Here is a 17,748-nt window from a genome sequence, read left to right on the forward strand (position 1 = left end):
GGGAAAAAGAAAAAAATCTCTTTCTATAAGTGCTGCCAATGTTATGTGTATGCTAATTGGTGCTTTTGTTTTCTACACTGCGAATGTGCTGTACCATTGAAAGGTTTCAATAAATGGAGTTGAGTAGAAAAATTAAACTGTGTTTTAAGCAATCCCCAATGCTAGCCAGTAAAGGGAGTAGACCTCAAAGCAGTAAAAAAAACAATATAGTTGTTTGTCACTGCCATGACTTGCAAAACTTAAAAGTTCAGTTCCTGCTTTTTAGTTATACAGCACCCTGCCCTTGGGTTCACTTAGGGCCTGCCTTAGGGATGACCAATGTGTAATTAAAGGAGAGTTTATGGCTTGGCAAGTGGTTTTAAATGTTAAGTTAAATTGACAGTAGACTGCATACACAGGCCCTACAATGGCAGGCCTGAGACACGTTTGAAAGGCTACTAGTGTAGGTGGTACAACCAGTGCTGCAGGCCCACTAGTAGCATTTATATTACAGACCCTGGGTACAAGGTGTACCATTTTACAAGGGGCTCACAGCTAAACTATAAATGCCAATCAGGTATAAACCAATGTCAACATGTTAAGGGGAGAAGCACATGCACTTGTAGCACTGGCTACCAGCGGTAAAGTGCTCAGAGTCCTAAGGCAAACAAAACGATACAGCAAAAAAGTGGTGGTAAGCAGGCAAAAAGATGGGGGCAGACCATCCAGAAGATGACAGGTCCAATACAATGTTGGACTTTTTCCTACAGAATTCTCAGAAAATACTTCACTGACAGACTACACTGAAATTACAAGGAAAAGACTTTCAGGGATGAACATTCTTCAGTGCCTTTCTCATGAACAGTTAATATATATTGAATGAGGTGTTCAGGGGTCCGCCCAGGCAGCAGGTAATTATTCAAAGTTTATGACTTCAATGAAGAGCCCTATGAAGCAGAACTAGGACTGCATGTATGTAACTGTTGGCATTGTTTTCTTAGCCTGAAAAATATCTAAACAGTGTCTGACCCCTTATTGAGGCAAACAGTTCTGTGATCCAGCAGGGAGCCAGGTGCTATTTGGATATTATTATAAGCATTTGGCTCTGCGCCAATTGTGAGGAGCCAGACATAATTTGGATTTTAATTTACCCTAAGTGAAAAAAAAACATAAAATGGTACACTGCTCTGCGCCTGGCGCCATATGCTGATTAGGTTTTTTCTTAGCCTAGGAAAAAATTCAAACAGTGCCTGGCTCCTTGATCAAGCACAAACAAAAACGTCTGGCTCTTCGGAGAGAGCAACATGTCAGTACCCCATAAAAGAGGCAGAAACGTATTGGATTTATGTAGCCTAGGAAATAATCCAAACAGTGTCTGGCTACTCTTTGGGGGCCGGGGCACGGATTCAGAAGGCTGTGCCCCAACAAGGAGCCAGATGCTGTATGGAATTTTTCTGGCACTAACAAAATCCATTTAATGTCTGACTTCTGACTGGGACACAGAATTGTCTGTTGCACACATTTAGTATGTGTAGTGTCTGCAAGATCTGGTTTGCAATGATTTTCATTGTGTACTGACCATGCATCACTTGAGAATGAAAACTAATGAATATAAATTTGGGAGGATAAAAACTTTGTATTTTTGAATTGTCCACAAAAATCTGAGTAAAAGGTTATGGTGTCATTAGAACCATTCTGAATAACCCACAATTTCCAAGTAATTCTGGGGATGTTTTTTGAAAAGTGTTCTTGCAAACATTAACTAGCAATTGGAAGTCAGAATGTAAAAAAATTAATTAGATAACACGTTTCCTATCATTCTATATTCCCCCACACTCAAATAACACGGTACAGTGTGGATGGGTCTATCATCGAAGGACTAGAAGGACACAGGAACGCGACCATTTAAAGATCCAGAAATAAGCTTACAATTAGTTGTGCAGAGATGCTGTATTTGGTTCTGGGGTGGCTAGAACCTAGGGAAAACAACCAACCCCAGGCACTTCGGAAAACTGCACACCTGGGGTAATACTGGATGCTGCGGCCTGTGTGGATGTCACTTTATTCTTACACAGAATGCCCTGCAAATGTATATGTTTGATTTAAAAGTCCGAATTCCTGTTGAGCAGACGGGACAGCCTGGTGCATGTCATCCCTTAGGAAGGTGAGCGATAAGACTGTGTCGCTGTACACACACACATACTGCTTTTTTCTCAACCACTCTAGATGGACTGGCAAGCGGTTGATAAAGGGAAGCCTCTGGACAAATGGTAAACTGGGACAAGTCTGAGATTAGGACTCTGCAGATGGCAGGGTTGGCGACTTTGGCTATAGACCCAGAGTTTCAGATACTTAGGGAAGCACATCTTTGCTGATCTGTCATTGTGCTGGGAGCTTAACATTGCTCCTCTTTTTAGTGACCTATAGAGAGACCTTCAGACTTTGGACACCCTCGTTATCTATACAATTTGTCAGGATGATCTCCTCCATCTTTCAGAAAATTACCAATTTGAGATTCCAGACCCATTTTGCGATGTTGTTCGGGCCATGTCACACTTTTTTTTATAGAGTAGAATGTTTTCAAGAATTTTCTGGGAAAGATGTCTCCAATAAATGTAAAACAGTGGCGTGGGCATGGCTGACAGGCTATATACTGGGCCTCACAACAGTCTTTCATAAATGGCTGGCTATTTGGTTCCAGGGAAGTCCTAGTGTTCTGATTTCTAACCCCAGATTCCTTCGAATTTCCTCAGGCACAATCTGGAAATGTTTGCTAGCATTCTTTCTTGCGTTGCTAGACAGGTGTTATGCAGCTTCAGGACTGATCCATCTCACACCGGTTCTGACGTCAAGTAACCATCATATGTTCCACCTTCATACACTTACGTCCTTTCCTTTCTTTCTGACCCTTTTGATGACGATCCAAAGCTTCTTGTGAATCCTGTCATGTTGACAGAATTTTTTTTCAAATTTACTTAATGTTCAGACATGTCGCTTCTAAGACGGCAGTGCTTCAGTCATTTTGAGATTGTCACTGACTGATGTCGTGACTGACGCCCCAATGTCTGTCTGTGTTGTCTTGACTCCAAACATGACTCTACATAGTGTGTGCTGTGCAAAGATAAATCGTAAGGCCGTTTGCGGGCGCTAAGTACAACTGGCAGTCGCTGGACCCCCTAAAAAGTAAAAAAGCAGTACCTGTCTAAGTTGAGAGCACAAACATATTCCCGATGCCACTCCACTGACCCATCATCATCAATGTCATGCTGTAGGAATGTTATATTGCATATGGGTACCCCAATATAGAAGCAGGTAACATCACAGCCTTTCACCTATATTCGTCCTTGTATTATATACAAAACGGCTGCTAGGACTGACCCTTTACCTAGTTACAGTACTCCTTAGAGAATGTGGGGCTTTCCCTGAACAATAGCCTCTTACATTATGCATGAGGATTCTGGATTCTCGGAAGCTCAGCAGGACTATCATCTCCTGCACAATAACTATGTACAAGGTTAATTCCCGACGTCATCCTAAGTCTGACAGTGGCACAGCAAGGTAGAACCACTGGGGATAACTTCGAGTATATAAACATCACATCTTACTGAGATAGAGAGAGGAGTTCACGACTCCCATGCCGACACACTGACGCGAGACGCTGAGATTCCTGTATGCAGACATTCCAGCTCGCAGTGGTCTGAACATTCCTTGCGGGGTGTCCAACTCGAGATCAAGACGGGGGCCCACAGTCTCTCACTTCAGGTAATGGGGTTGACTTTATCCTAGAGGGATTCTTGGCTTTAACACCTACATACATGCTAGGTACATTTAGGGACATCTAGTTAGGATTTGATCGTAGGAGTATGCATTTTATTGTCATGTATTTAAGATACTTGCCTGTATTCATGGTTATAACACAGTGGTAGAAATTTACCATCCTTTTACTTTTAGTGCTTCTAATCATTTATATCTGTTACTGTCTGATGACTGTCTCAGCACACCTATTTTACACTAGAATGACGAATGTTCAATACATGTTTATTAAAAACGTCCATACCGTTTATTTTGTGTACATCTCTGAGACTAAGTGAGCACGAGTGGCTGAGCGAAAAGTATTGCACAGTTTCCACAATTCTGAGGGATCAGGGTTGTCATGTTTGATAGTTGCCAAGAACTATTCTCTCCTTGATAAGAGGAGTTTCTAGTGGCACTGTGAGCTAGCTGGGATACAGGCCAACATACCCAGTGGGGGTGTCTGGAATCAGTTCAGACATCAAGCATGCAGTGTATGTTGTCTAACTGCGCAGATCATGTATAGATTTATAAGAACCACAAAACTTGGTGCTGCCAATGTTGATTGGGTACTTATTTAACAGTCAAATCTGAGTAGTTTAGTTGTGCTATTCGCAGAGACCCCCTACTCACATTTTCCCCAGAGACACCTGTAGTGGGAGGGAACAAAAATATGCCACACTCCACTTTGCCCAGGGGTATTGATCCCCCAGAGGCCTCTCCATTAGAGGACAGAGTACTGGATGGTCACCTTCCCGAAAAACAATCTCATTAATTTACAAACAGCTAATTAACCATATGGCGGATCCCCTTCGGGCGTTGAGGGACAGGTGGGTGCAGGATGGGATAGAGCTTGCCGAAGAAGATTGTCAGACAGCGATGTCATGCCCCAGGGAGGTTGCAATCCCAGCTCGCCTGAAATTAGTCCAGCTTAAGATTCTACATAGGATCTATATCACGGGACCTCGACTGGTAAACATGGGTTTGGCGGACACAGGGCTATGCAAATGACAATGTGTTCTCACGGGTACATTTATGCATACCGTCTGGGAGCATACACATATTACCACTTACTGGCACAAAGTACATCTCACAATGAGCTAGGTATTGGGGGTCTCCCTGTCCCCGGAGACGAGGAGGTGCCTCTTGAATATATGGGAACCCTCCGACTTAAACACTTCCCAGACACAATGGGCCACGCTAGGGTTTATGCTGGCTAAAAGAAATATTGCTCAATTTTGGGGGGCAGTGCAACCGCCCACCCTGGAAACATTGGAAAGCAATTTGGATTGGTTCATGTTTAGAGAGAAAACGGTGTTTCTTGCAAGGGGATGCCCCAGGAAGTGTCGCTTGTCTGTGGCCCTTGGAATCGCCACAGAGGAGAGATTTGTACACCACCCAGGAATGCTGCTCAGGATGACGCCCCCCCTCTCTGTGAAGTTCCTTTTCAGTTGTATTTACTGACTATCCTGTAACCCCCCGATGTAGAGTCTACAATTTTGAACGATCCTCTGTATTGAGTTTTGCTGATGTTTTATTTCAATAAAAAGAATTATAAAAACAAATATATGCCACAGCTGAGTAGACAAAATCCTATGTATTGGCTGTTGATTTAATCAAGCATGAAGGATACATTGTTCATATTGTGCATAACACCTTATCACAGTTCCCTTGAAAAGCTCTCCTTCTAAAAAACAATGGCTGAACAGGGTGACGTTATGCAGGAACTAAATCTCTCAGGAGAAGAAGATGATGCAGATGCAATACAAATTGCAGAAAATGTTAGAAATGCCATCACCCTAAAACTAGCAGCATACGTTTTAACATCTGGGGTAGGCATATAGAACAGAGGTATTCTATTCATGGATTAGATTCCCACAAGTAAATGCACAAACAAAAACATTTCATTACTATGTCGAACATGACATACCAAATGAATATCGTCCCTATGAGGACTTTGAAAATTCACCCATTTACCACGAACATTTATACTGGTTTAAAGGCTCCCTCCCCCATACAAGAAAGAGTAAGACTCGGTCTGCTTGGAAGAGATAAAGCAACATGGCTGGTATTAGCTGCCTACACATCACACCCTGACATTGACACAATGCCAGGAGGAGACTTACTTATACATTATAAAGAATTAATAAAACTTTACAGAAACATGACGCAGTTTGTGATGAGAACACTCTCACTTCAGCCAACACCAGCTACACAACCAGGACCAGTCCATACCTTTACAACCAAAATTACGCCACAAACGTTATAGGCTGTGATGGGTAAAATGACCAATAAACGTGAACAGATGCCGTTCTGGATAGCTCAAAAAATAGCCGATGATGATAGCTCCCTCTTCAGAGAATTGTACTTCTTGGGGTACAGTCTTTGCTGCAATATATACCAGGACTCATGGTATCCCTTCATTGGCGATAATACCAGATGTATTGAGACAAATACAGAACGAGATTGGAGCAGAACCTGCTATGAACTTAGGGATGTATTTACTAAATATCTTTGGCCAGGTATCAGATATAATATAGGCAAACGTTAAAGGGGACAGAACTACCTAAAGCAATTGAAACCGCTTATGCAGAATTAGATGGAGGCAGTCTCGGAGCTAGACCAGTAAACCCTGAACTAATGGGAGGTCCAGAAAAAGACCAGGCAAGGCAAACACCAGTTTCTTCAAAGAAGAAATGGGTCAATAACAAACAACAAAAGAATAGATCTCAATCCAATTTAGTTCTTCTAAGTTAGTTAGGAATAGAGATAACATTAAAAAACTTGAATGGTATGAGGACACTGATACACGTTCCTCTTGTTCTGTTCAGGGTTCATCAAAAAACACTGAGAGGGTAGGACGGTCAGAACACAGACAAGAAGAGTGTACAAAGTCGAGAGACTCGCAACACGCTTCAGACTACGCTGCCAAAAAAGAAGAAAAGACTAAAACAAAACCTCAATTCAAAAAGAAGAAAGTAGCTGGTCTCAAAGTTAGACATGCCCAGAATTCTGAGGACTCAATTAATGAAAAGGGAATGGGATCTGAAGATGCTAGACAGCGCAGCAGAAGTAACAGTAGCTCGCCAGAACCCGATGAAATTTCTGGTGACAGCAGAGCTGAGTGAGTATATCACGGTAGAAACCCCTGATACTAGGGTAAGTGTCCCATATAGGTTATATGAAATAATACTGATAATGGAAGTGGACAAGCTCAGGAAAATTAAAGGTCTCTTTTGGGAGAACCTGACTTTTGGATATGACATTCTCTTAGCTGAGAAGGATTGGCTACCTGCTTTTGTTATGGATTGCCCAAAGGGAGAGACAGTAATTATGCCAGCCTTTTCCGACCTCCATCCCCAATACTTAAAACACACATATGCACGGGAGTGGGCGGTGGCCCTTGCTCCTGCACTATATCGCAACCATGTTGGATGGGATGAACAGTCAGCTCACCATGTGATACCACTAAAATCTACTCCGACTCCACAGAGACAGTATCCAATAAAACAGGAAGCGAAAAAACAGGTCAGGGAGATCTTAGATCAACTTGAATACCAAGGTGTGATTGAAACTTGCACCTCATCAATGAATAATCCTTTGTTTTCCGTAATGAAAACCGATAATTCATATTGTCTAGTTTTAGATCACAGACATCTGAACTCATGCACAAAAATATTTGCAGTACAAAATGCACATAGTGCTGCATTAATAAATGACATTGTGCGGAAAAAATACAAAACCACACTAGATATATCAAATGGATTTTTCTGCCAAAATATAGCGCCTGAGAGCAGATACTTGACATCATTCTCAGCGCTAGGGTCCCAACGCCCAGGAGTATAAGAACAGTCCAGAGTTATTTTCCGCTAGGGTAACTCAATTACTTCAGAATCTGGACGAACAGGCGTTATCCTATATAGATGATATTTATCTGATGGATGATGACCTGGAGGAACACTTGACCAGGGTAAGCACCATAATTTTGGAATGTGCCCCTGAGGGCTTACAAATTGGGTGTTTGATTGAGCGGGTGATGACCCCTCTCAAGCAAAAACCAAATTCCTGTCAGAGTGAACCAGAAAAGTCACAAACTTAGCCCATGCGTAACCCTCTGATTACTTGGCACAGAAGCTGTTACACATGTATTGCGACTTATATAGCGCACGTATCACCCGAAGGCATCAAGGCGCTTGCCTTGGGAACCCGTCCTGGCTTTTCCCTGTGAGATAACCCCTACTGGGTATCCCCAGGGTGAAAGCCAGGCATCCCGCAGCGGGTGGGCCGCCGTAGTGGAGATTAAGCAACTATTGCCCAGAGTTGCAGCGTGGGACCCCATGATTAGAATAGGCACCGAGGCGAGAATTATCGAGTCCGTGGACATTTTGGGCTCAGGACCCTGCCGCGTCGGGAATTGAACCCTGGTCCCGGGCCAGACCTCTGCATCAGGGTCTGCCACTCTAATCAGTGAGCCACACTCCTCCCATCAAGATTCCTGCACTGGGTTTCTAAACTCCCAACTAGCACAACATCTCCCATAAGGCTTGGGTGAGAGGTTTGATTGTGTGCTATCCCATACTGCACCGTGTGAGGGAGCAGTTACATCACTGCCTTAAAAGTAACCCGACCCAGTTCCCAGGTGCTTGGCTACTTCCTCTGTATGCCCAAGCCCCTTGGTTGTGTCCCCTTCTTTGTTGGAGACTTGCAGCTCAGAAGATTTACCCTCGATTTACCTCGATTCTGGAGGAACGTTTTCAAGACACAGAGCGCAGTACTGACTCTCCCCTTGCGTGTGGTCGCGCTAACTCTTCTCATGTCTGCCTTTCAGCACGAGAACGCGCTGAGAGTGTAATTACCTCATCAGCCCGAGGAAAGACAGCTGGTGGCAGCGCTGTTCCTTCTTTTATCGGCTGCATCTTGTTTTTTGATCTACAGAGCTCGCTTCTTTGACTAGAAGCTGAGCTTGAAGACGTGCTGTCTTTTTGGTATTGTTTAAATATTGGCTTTCAGGAAAGCCGCATCCTGTTTTGAGACCAATGTTTTTTTTTTTGTAGTGATTATTTTAATGAGAGCGTTACGAGCTCTCATTCAAGTTGCTCTCACCCTCAAGAGAAAACTGTACCTTACTGCTTCTCCTCTCATTTGTGCACGATATAGACATTTTTAATCGTGCTTTCGGACTGCTGCCATTAAAAGTGGTGATCATTTTGTTTCATTCTTGTGGAGTCAACTCAGAAGCCACCCGACACTTCAAAGGTTTCTCATCAGGCTTCTTTGGTTGTCTTGATTATTGATGGAAGTGAACTGTATGCCTAAAGCCCTTGAGGCAGGACTACTATAAAACTCTTTCAGCTGGTACTATTTTTACTTTTGGGCAGACGGATGCCTCTCTATGATGTCATCGCCACTTAAGCAGACCACGTTAATGCCAGCTCCATAATCAGATGTTATGAATGCAGAAACCTCTCCTTACCCTGGGACACTTCTAAAGTTGGTGAGTCTGGGTGAGTTGTGCAAAACATCCTTGGGCTCCTCCATCAATAGGGTGGAGTTGAAGCCCTATCAAGGGAGACCCAGATGATGAAGCATGTCACCTGGAATGGTGAGTGATGGGAATCCGTCCAATTTTTGCATATTTTTTCTAGAGAGAGTTTTGGAAGGCTACAGTATCTTTGTCCTGTTTGGATAGACCCCAGGATATATATTGTGTTATACGAGTACACAATCAGCCTATTCTATTGGGTTAAAGGTAACATACTGTTGAAAGAAAGACCCTGTGTATTAACTGTTTATTTCTTTCTTTATTGTTTTTTATGTTAGACTGCAGAAGCTGGGAATTAGCCTTCCTTGATTCCTTTTCTTCCTTGGCTGATTCCGCTGCGCTTCTCCCTTGTGGTCCGGAAGTGTCTCTTCTCTCCCTATGGGTGGTAGTCAGTATTCTGTTGTTCCCTATTTGGTAGGATCTGACTGAAAGCTAGGGGAGAGTGGGGGCTCCCTCTTCGCTCCTGAGGATTCTGTTTATCTGTGACGCGGACCTGATTCCCGACAGAAGCAGTTAGGCTTAACTTAGAGGCAATGTGTAAAGTAGTTATGCTGCACACAAACAGTAATAAAGTAAAAACACAACCCAAAATATTTCCGAACCAATTTGGAAAAATAGATAAAAATGTTGTAAATAATTTGACACCAGACCATAACTTTGGCAAACATCCTATCAGTAGAACCAAAGTTATGAATTTTCAACGTTTTTGGGTAAAAAACTAGAGCCTAAAAGATGAAAGCGCCAACCGCAGAAATCTAGTCATGCGAGACCTGGACAAAGTAAAAAATATTGCTCGATCGCAAAGGAGCACGGTTCGGTTACACACTGTGGATTGGACCCTGTCTCAGCTTACCTTCGGACTTAGAAGAAATTTGGAGGAAAAATGTCTGAGAAGATAAGGTTCAGGGGGCAATAGAGCTGGTGGTTTCTGAGGAGGAGGGATCCATGCCGGGGAGCGTCTAGGCGCTACCCGACACACAGACGAAAGTGATATTGAATTGGAGAAGGAACATTGTAGCTCTGCGAATAGTAGTGCCCCTCCAAGTACAAGGAATCCAACACAAAAATGGCAAAGGAGTTGATAAGTACGTATGTTCCACGTGCTGACATTTTGGATAGGATCCATAGTTTTGATATTGCATATCAGGCGCAACCTTTTTGAGTCGACTCCCTTTTGAAGGGACAATGGTCATTGGATGGATGCCTTCGAATGACAGTCTAACATATGAGTCATTGAAGCAAGCTCTGATTACGTGACTTGGACTGAAACTGGTCTAGTACCTGTAGTAGTTCTGTTAAAACAAGCAGATGGATGGTCTTCCATTTAAGAACAGGATTCATAGTATTGTGCACGATAGGAATGAGCAGGTGAGAGGGATGGAGGTGGGGGATTACCAGTATCCTAATCATTTAATAGTGGAAGGGTGACTAAAGGACGAGTTCTCTATCCCACTCACAGTGCTCATCTAATCTGGTTGAGAAGGATGTATGGAAATTTGCTTTGCTGGCTGACAAGTGGTATTTTAAATTGGTGACCATGGTGCAGGATAGTTCAACGTCTTAGTGGTTGAAAAGGTCACCACAGAATGGGTCCATATCAGATGTGAAGAGCCAGAATGGCTTTCAAGGGTCCCAGCCAAGACAGACTCCTAAGGGGAACTGGTTTCCTAGTCTGCACCAGAAAGGAAGAAGTGGGAAGGAGTCCCCATCTTTTCCCAGGGTGGTAACCTGTTTTAAGTGTCTCAAGAAATGCTTGCTGCAACCTTGATAGGCAGGTTTCCGTCATTAGGAATGGGTACCAGTGAGGACAGAGTAGTGTTTAATCTATTTTCTTTAGGCATCTTGAAAAGGGACACAGATGCTCTCAAGTCCAGTTTCCCAAATAGCCTACTATCACACACAGACACACACACTACCATACACCCATTAACTCATCACATGCTCACACACAGCTATCATCACATTACTGCACATCAGCTATCAGATGCCAATACATCATTCATCTGAATGCCCACACACCACCCTCCAAGCCTTAAACCCACACCTTCATATGGAAGCACAATAACCTATATGTGGCCATACAGCAATCCTCTTATACCCAAACACCTAACGTCGTGCGCCAGTACAGAAAACCTAAAAGAATCTGTTAAGTATTTCAGATCTCACAGTGAATGGCCAGTTCTGAAATCCTTAAATGGTGAAAAATGTAAGTTTTATGCACTTAAATACAAAAAGTGCCATAACAATATTTTTGGTTTAGCCTCATTCGGTTCGGGAATCACAGGCATAGTTGTTTTATGTTATTTAATGAAAATGCGTTTACTAAATCCCTAGTTAGTCAGTCAGTCAAACGTACTTTATTTCACATTATTTCACATTATTTCAATGCTTAAAAAGTACAGACATAAAAAAAGTTAAAAAGCCATTAACTCAATAAAATCTATATAAAACTTACACCATATAATATAAGTCCATAAATTTGTAACTTCATCAGTGTCAGATAAAATAAACCATTAAAAATGCAATTATAAAGTTAAACATCTTCTGCAAGCCATTGCCCACAAGCAGGAAGCAAGAGAGTAACAGACATAGGGATCTGGGAACTGTTGTATAAAGTGCAGTGCAGGCTTATATTTGGTGAAATTATATTTCCGTAACATAGGGACTAACAGAGCTTTCCTTTGGGGACCATAGAGTGTGCAAAAAAAGAGAATATTTAGCATTGTTTTAGGTGCTTGGCTTGGTGCATGGGCATGGAGGCAAATCGTTCACCGAATAAGTGTTAGCTGGGAAACTGAGCACTAACCGAATATAGTTCATCCTAAATCTGATAAAAAGTATATCTATGCTGTGGGTTCCGTACAAATGACAGAGATGAATGTAATACAACTTTGGCCAAGAGAAAATGGCTATATGAAGTTATAGTTGCTTTATGTTTGTTTCTTTCCCACCTGTCATTTGCAGCTTTTCTCAAGGAAATCTTTTTTATTTTTGCCTTTGGAAATGAGGTGCACCGCTGTGGGAACACATATAGATATTGAAGACCTAAGTCAGACATAGTGTTCTTAACATAGTTTAACCACGGGGATCTTTTCGGTGTAATCCAGTTTCAAACAATCCCTGAGGATCGCCTGGTTAAGTTGTAAATATTGACTTGACCAAATAGAGAGCCTTGGACGTAGGGGTGCCAGTCTAATTACATCCTCAAGATAGGGTAAAACCAGTTCTGCGTGCGATAAATAATTTGTATAAGTGCGGGGAAGCAAAAGTAATTTCTTACAATAGGCGTCCTTAACCGGTTTTAGCGGAGCTGGGTCAACCGTACCCCAAATTGCTGCCCCATAAGTAGCACTTGCCAGCATTTCTCATGAATAAATGTTTATTCTTTCTGGCAGAGGCTTGAATCCCAGTTTTGTAGAAAGATCAGCCAAAGCCTTAATCTCGTTTTCCAAAAGAGCCTTTCTACTTAGACACATCTTTTTCCAAGAAAGCTTGCTATCGATGTTACTCCCAGATAGGCAAATGTATCAACCACCTCCAGCTTCTGATCCTCTATATGAAAATGAAAAGATTTCTTAGGACGAGCTCCGGCAATTAAAACAAAAGATTTCAAAACATTTATACTCGGTCTAGGCTAGCCATATAACTCAAATAATCCTGTATGACTTTCTGTAGCACCTTCGGGATTCTGGCTAGTAACACTGCGTCATCCGCATATAGAATAAGGGTGAAGGGGATGATTCTACATAGGGACTATCCTTCATGGAGCGGCCCAGAATTGCCTCTAACCCGTTAGTGTACAGACAAAACAGTAGTGGGGCCAATACCCAACCCTGTCTTACCCACCTCCCTTTGTTGAACGCCCTTGTTCATTCTCCACTCCTACCATACTGGACAGATGCTGTCGCTCCCATGTACAGCAGTCTTATAAAACCAATAATATGTAGATCCACACCCATTTCTTTCATTGTTACCCATAATGTACTATGTGATACACAATCAAAGGCGGATGATAAATCCATTAAGGCCATGTATAGTCACCCATCCTTAGCTAAGGTGTATGTAGAAATAATCATGGTCAGATTTAGACGCAGATCAATCTTGCCCTTCCCTTTTCTAAGACTATACTGCGCCGATGCTAATATATTTTACTCTTGAACCCAGTCCTCTATCCTGTTTGAAGCACCATCCCCATTAATTTTGCAGTACTATCAAATAAAGGGATAGGTCTATAATTTTTTAGTTCTTCCCTGTCACCCTTCTTATAAATAGGAAAGATAGCGGACGGTTTCCAAAACGGGGGGGACCCATCTTAGATGGGTCATTAAAAACACTGGTCAGGGGGTTGGAGGGCTAGAGACACGTGAAGGTTTCCTGCAGGGTATACCATGATGGGTCAGGCGATGAGGGAGAATGTATTGAATAAGGGACAAATTTAGGCACTAGGAAATGTGGTTCGACTTACTGTCCTCCAAAACGACGCTTATGGCTTGAACTGTATTGTTTTGTAGCAGACCGTACGGTCATTCCTAACAGGTTAATGTTACTAGTTTGTTGTTTTACAAACAGAAAAAGCGAAAAATACCATCAAAACCGCATTTTCCGAATGTTTTATTTGCTAGTACTGCACTTTTCTTACACGGCATGTTTCGTTAAACACTATTATGATTTTTGTTTAAATACTCATTCTGCTGCTGTTTGCTGTGAGTAACGATCTTAAAATGGCGGCCGGCCCGCAGGGTTGTAGGCATTCCGCTGTGTAATATGCAAAGTGCAATAAAGGTTTTGGGAAAAATAAAAAAAAAATAAAAAAACACTGGTCAGGAACGGGGCCTAGAGCACTTTGGTTTCCAGAAAGATGTCAGGCAGGAAGCCATTGGGACCAGACACCTTTAATAGGGTTGTCTACGCCAAAGCTAAATCGATTGTTTCTTCCTGGAAAATTAGATCTGATGCTCGTTGAGCCTCTGTACATGGGCCAGAGTTTCTAATTACAACATGGCTTTTAAATAAATTCTGCAAGTGGGATACTCAGCCGTCTTCATCAATGTGTGAATCTAGAGTTGGAGCCCCCTCCTGCCTTAAATGGGTGGGGGGGCATCAACACTCTTCAGAACTCATACGAATCCTTTCTGAGGCGGGCCAATCTCAGATTTTCCCACACCTTGGCGTTTAGTTCTCTTACTGTTCTCTCTCTGGCTCTCTTATTACTTGCTCGTAGAGAACTTACACAGCCATCGTCCCTCGGTTTACTTGTTAGACATTATGTAATCTAGAGGCAGCTATCGAGCAGTTGTGATCAAACCACGATGTTTGCGTCCTAGCTTCCTTCTTAGGATAGCGAGTTAGATTGCTATTAATCCCTCCCATTATTTTCTCGAAAGCTGTTAGGATCTGATCGGGTGAAGCTCCCCCATAAACTCAGAATATTTCTTAATGAGTAGTGTATGGAGGAAATCTCGTCCCACCACCTTATCCCATTTTAAGATGTATCCAGTATTTCTTGCCAGAATCGGCTTTGGTAGTAAATCTAACTTACTGATGGGGTTAAAGTCCAACCGAATGTTACACGCCAGATGCGCATGATCACTAAAAACAGTGAATGCCACACTTTTGTTACTAAGCCTGTCACTTAAGGATTCCGAAGCAAATATAAAATCAATACTGGGCAAAAAATAAGGAGATGGGAATGTCTTATCCAGGGTTCCTGTGGTGTCATTTATACTAAGTTCAACCTACATGTCCCAGACAACTAAGATCCTGTTCAATGCTTCGCCGTAAGTGGAGTGGTAAAAATTTACAATTTGCCACCACAACAGTCTGTAACCCCACAGGCTATACTATCCATTCGATGATGCACCCTAAAATTAGAATCACCCACCCAATAAATCCTTAGTGTTTTCAAGTGTACGGCAAAAACGTCCTCAATTACTTTTTCTTGCTCTTCCACAACAGTTTCCATCATCCCCTAAAATTTGTTGTTATAGAAATTATCAACAGATCCCAGTCCTCTTGTCCTTCCATAATTAAATAATGAAGATACATAGACTTATGAAAGAACTTTAAAACTCTTACACAGAGGGTATTTGCCCCAAGCGTAACTGTCTACTTTAGCTGTGACTGCAGGAGCCACAGTTAATCAAAAGATATATGTTTTGGAAGAACATATTTCGGCTTTTTTAGGGATTTCATCAGTACTGGCAACCTTGGATTTTCTTTAAAATGTGAATGTTTTTGACAGACAACCTTGGCAGTTGTTTTTATTTTACATCCTCCTGTAAATGGGCCAGTGCATAAGTTCTCTGGCCAAAAGAAACTGTAATTTATACATTAGAATTCATATTGTGTTTTTTTTGTTTTGCCCTATTTTGGGCTGCAAAGCATTTTTAATTCGCACATTTACATAATCCCATACAGAGGCAGGAGGACGATTCAATTGTTTGTGACTCTTATTGAGATTTCCTTTGTTTAGGACTAGGATTGCAAATTACCTTTTCATGCTTGTGAATTGCATGTAAGTTTCCTGTCTAATATGTAAAGAATGCAGTCTCTGGTTCTCCCTGTCATATGCAATCCCATTTTGTACCATTAAAGGTCCACACATGTTGTAGGTTAAATGTTGATTTTTTGGTGTCATTCACATTTTTCTTCCATTCACAGTCGCATGAGGCAATGGGTCAGCACATTTTGCTTTCAACAAATGCTTTTATGCTTTTTTTCTAATGGTGCAGGATTGGCAGCCCCCCCTACCCCCCCACCCTCCCAACAAAAATGTTTTACAGAAAACAAAATAAATCAAGCGTTGGTTAAACCAAAAGGCTGGCAGCCAACTCCAGACCTATTGACTTTTCCAGTGCTTATTTGATCAAACCTCACTTGAATAGACAATGCGTAATGGTTCAAAACTTGAAAAACACATTAGTGCAGCAACCAACTTACTCTACTGATGACCTTACCAAGATGTCCTAATATCACATTTTGGACATCACAGGCCATATCACTGAAGCTGCTATGGAAATTGGAGCTCCAAGAACCAGACCCTCTGCTTAGACTGTACAGAGCATAACCAAAGGAGAGGGATCAGTGGGAAGAGGAGCACATGGCTCAAGGGCAGAATTTCCATTTATGCTCAATAAACTCTTGATGTATATGTGTACGCTGCGTTTTCCTATTGCTTATATAAATCTTTCTCTTACACAAGACATAGAAAACCCTATTACCTTTAAACCACTGAGTAGCTTGTCTGTTTAGTCTTCGTTGCAAATCAGCATTTGTACTTTTTAATTTCTAATTCATATATTTGTTGCATAACCAAAATCGATTGTCTTTTGTTTCCAAATGAGCCAGATCATGCACCCATTAATGCATGCCAAGTTCCAATCTCCTCTCCCCATAATAGCTGCGTATTTCTTTATAGAGAGTACTCTAGGGGGCACAGCCTCTACAAGTTGGCTCAACCATAACTTCATGCTCTTCTTCCTGCAGAAAAGTCACAGAAAATTAGTCTCCAGTGCCGAAGTTCTTTTAGAGATGACTGAATTTCATTCTGATGTGGATGTGGGGCTCATTGATCGACTTGGTGCCCTTCTTCAGATGTGTGCCCCCAGGAAGGAGCTGCTTTCACCCCGGCAGACGCATGCAGAGCAAAATTTGGTAAGATACAGCAAGTCATTAGTTCAAGATGAGTGGTATTTAGGGTACCTACAAGATTGTTGGTTTTAGGGTACCTACAAGAGACCGACATTTTTTTAATTGTCTACTAAAGTTCCTAGTCCTTTTTGTTTAAGTCAATATTTGTGGCTTTTCGGTAGATCCTAGGATGTCAGTGGTTACAGCCCAGTGTTTGTTTCGCTAGTAGTTGCCTACAGTTTGTGTCCCAGTGCCTAGGGTACTATTGAATTATATTTTTATAATCGAAAGTTACTCGCTTAGTACACTTGACCTTCCAAGGATTGCAAGGGCGAGCAGTCAGGTCATACCCTAAGACATGGGTATTCACAAACATTCTCTCGGGGGCCAAATTTAAAGTGTGGTTTGTGGCCGAGGGCCGCACCGGTGGGGGCGGGGTCATTGGCGGCGGGGTCAGTGGGGGTGGGGCTAGAGGGGGGGGGGGAATCACTGCCGTTTCAAAACATTACTAGACATTGCTGTATTTCCAAAGCGGATATCAGTACATGCAGCACATGTTTATAATATTTTTTTATTAGCAGACAATAGCAATCTTAAGTGGGATTGCATGGCAATTTGCAGCAACCGGATATTCAGCACATGCCCAGTGCAGCCAAAGTAACACCAACACCAAAGTAATGTGTTGTTTAAACATATAAAGTAATAGGTAAACCTGTACATGAAAAACAGGAGGCTTTCCTAAAGCCAGTGGTTTATGCATGAAATGTGTCACTCAATAGGGATTTGAAATAAATGGCATGCACACA

At 42.2% G+C, this 17,748-nt stretch overlaps 1 protein-coding gene across 1 annotated transcript in view; it reads left to right on the top strand.

The window, feature by feature from the left end:
* Positions 1–17,748, top strand: part of LOC144783273 (autophagy-related protein 2 homolog A-like) — a 397,715-nt gene that overhangs the window by 351,571 nt on the left and 28,396 nt on the right. The window contains exon 14 of the mRNA XM_078662337.1: positions 16,799–16,966. Coding sequence (XP_078518463.1) covers positions 16,799–16,966 — 168 coding nt within the window. The remainder of the gene's footprint in view (positions 1–16,798; positions 16,967–17,748) is intronic.

This window comes from Lissotriton helveticus, chromosome 9, assembly GCF_964261635.1.
Source record: "Lissotriton helveticus chromosome 9, aLisHel1.1, whole genome shotgun sequence".
NCBI lineage: Eukaryota > Metazoa > Chordata > Amphibia > Caudata > Salamandridae > Lissotriton > Lissotriton helveticus.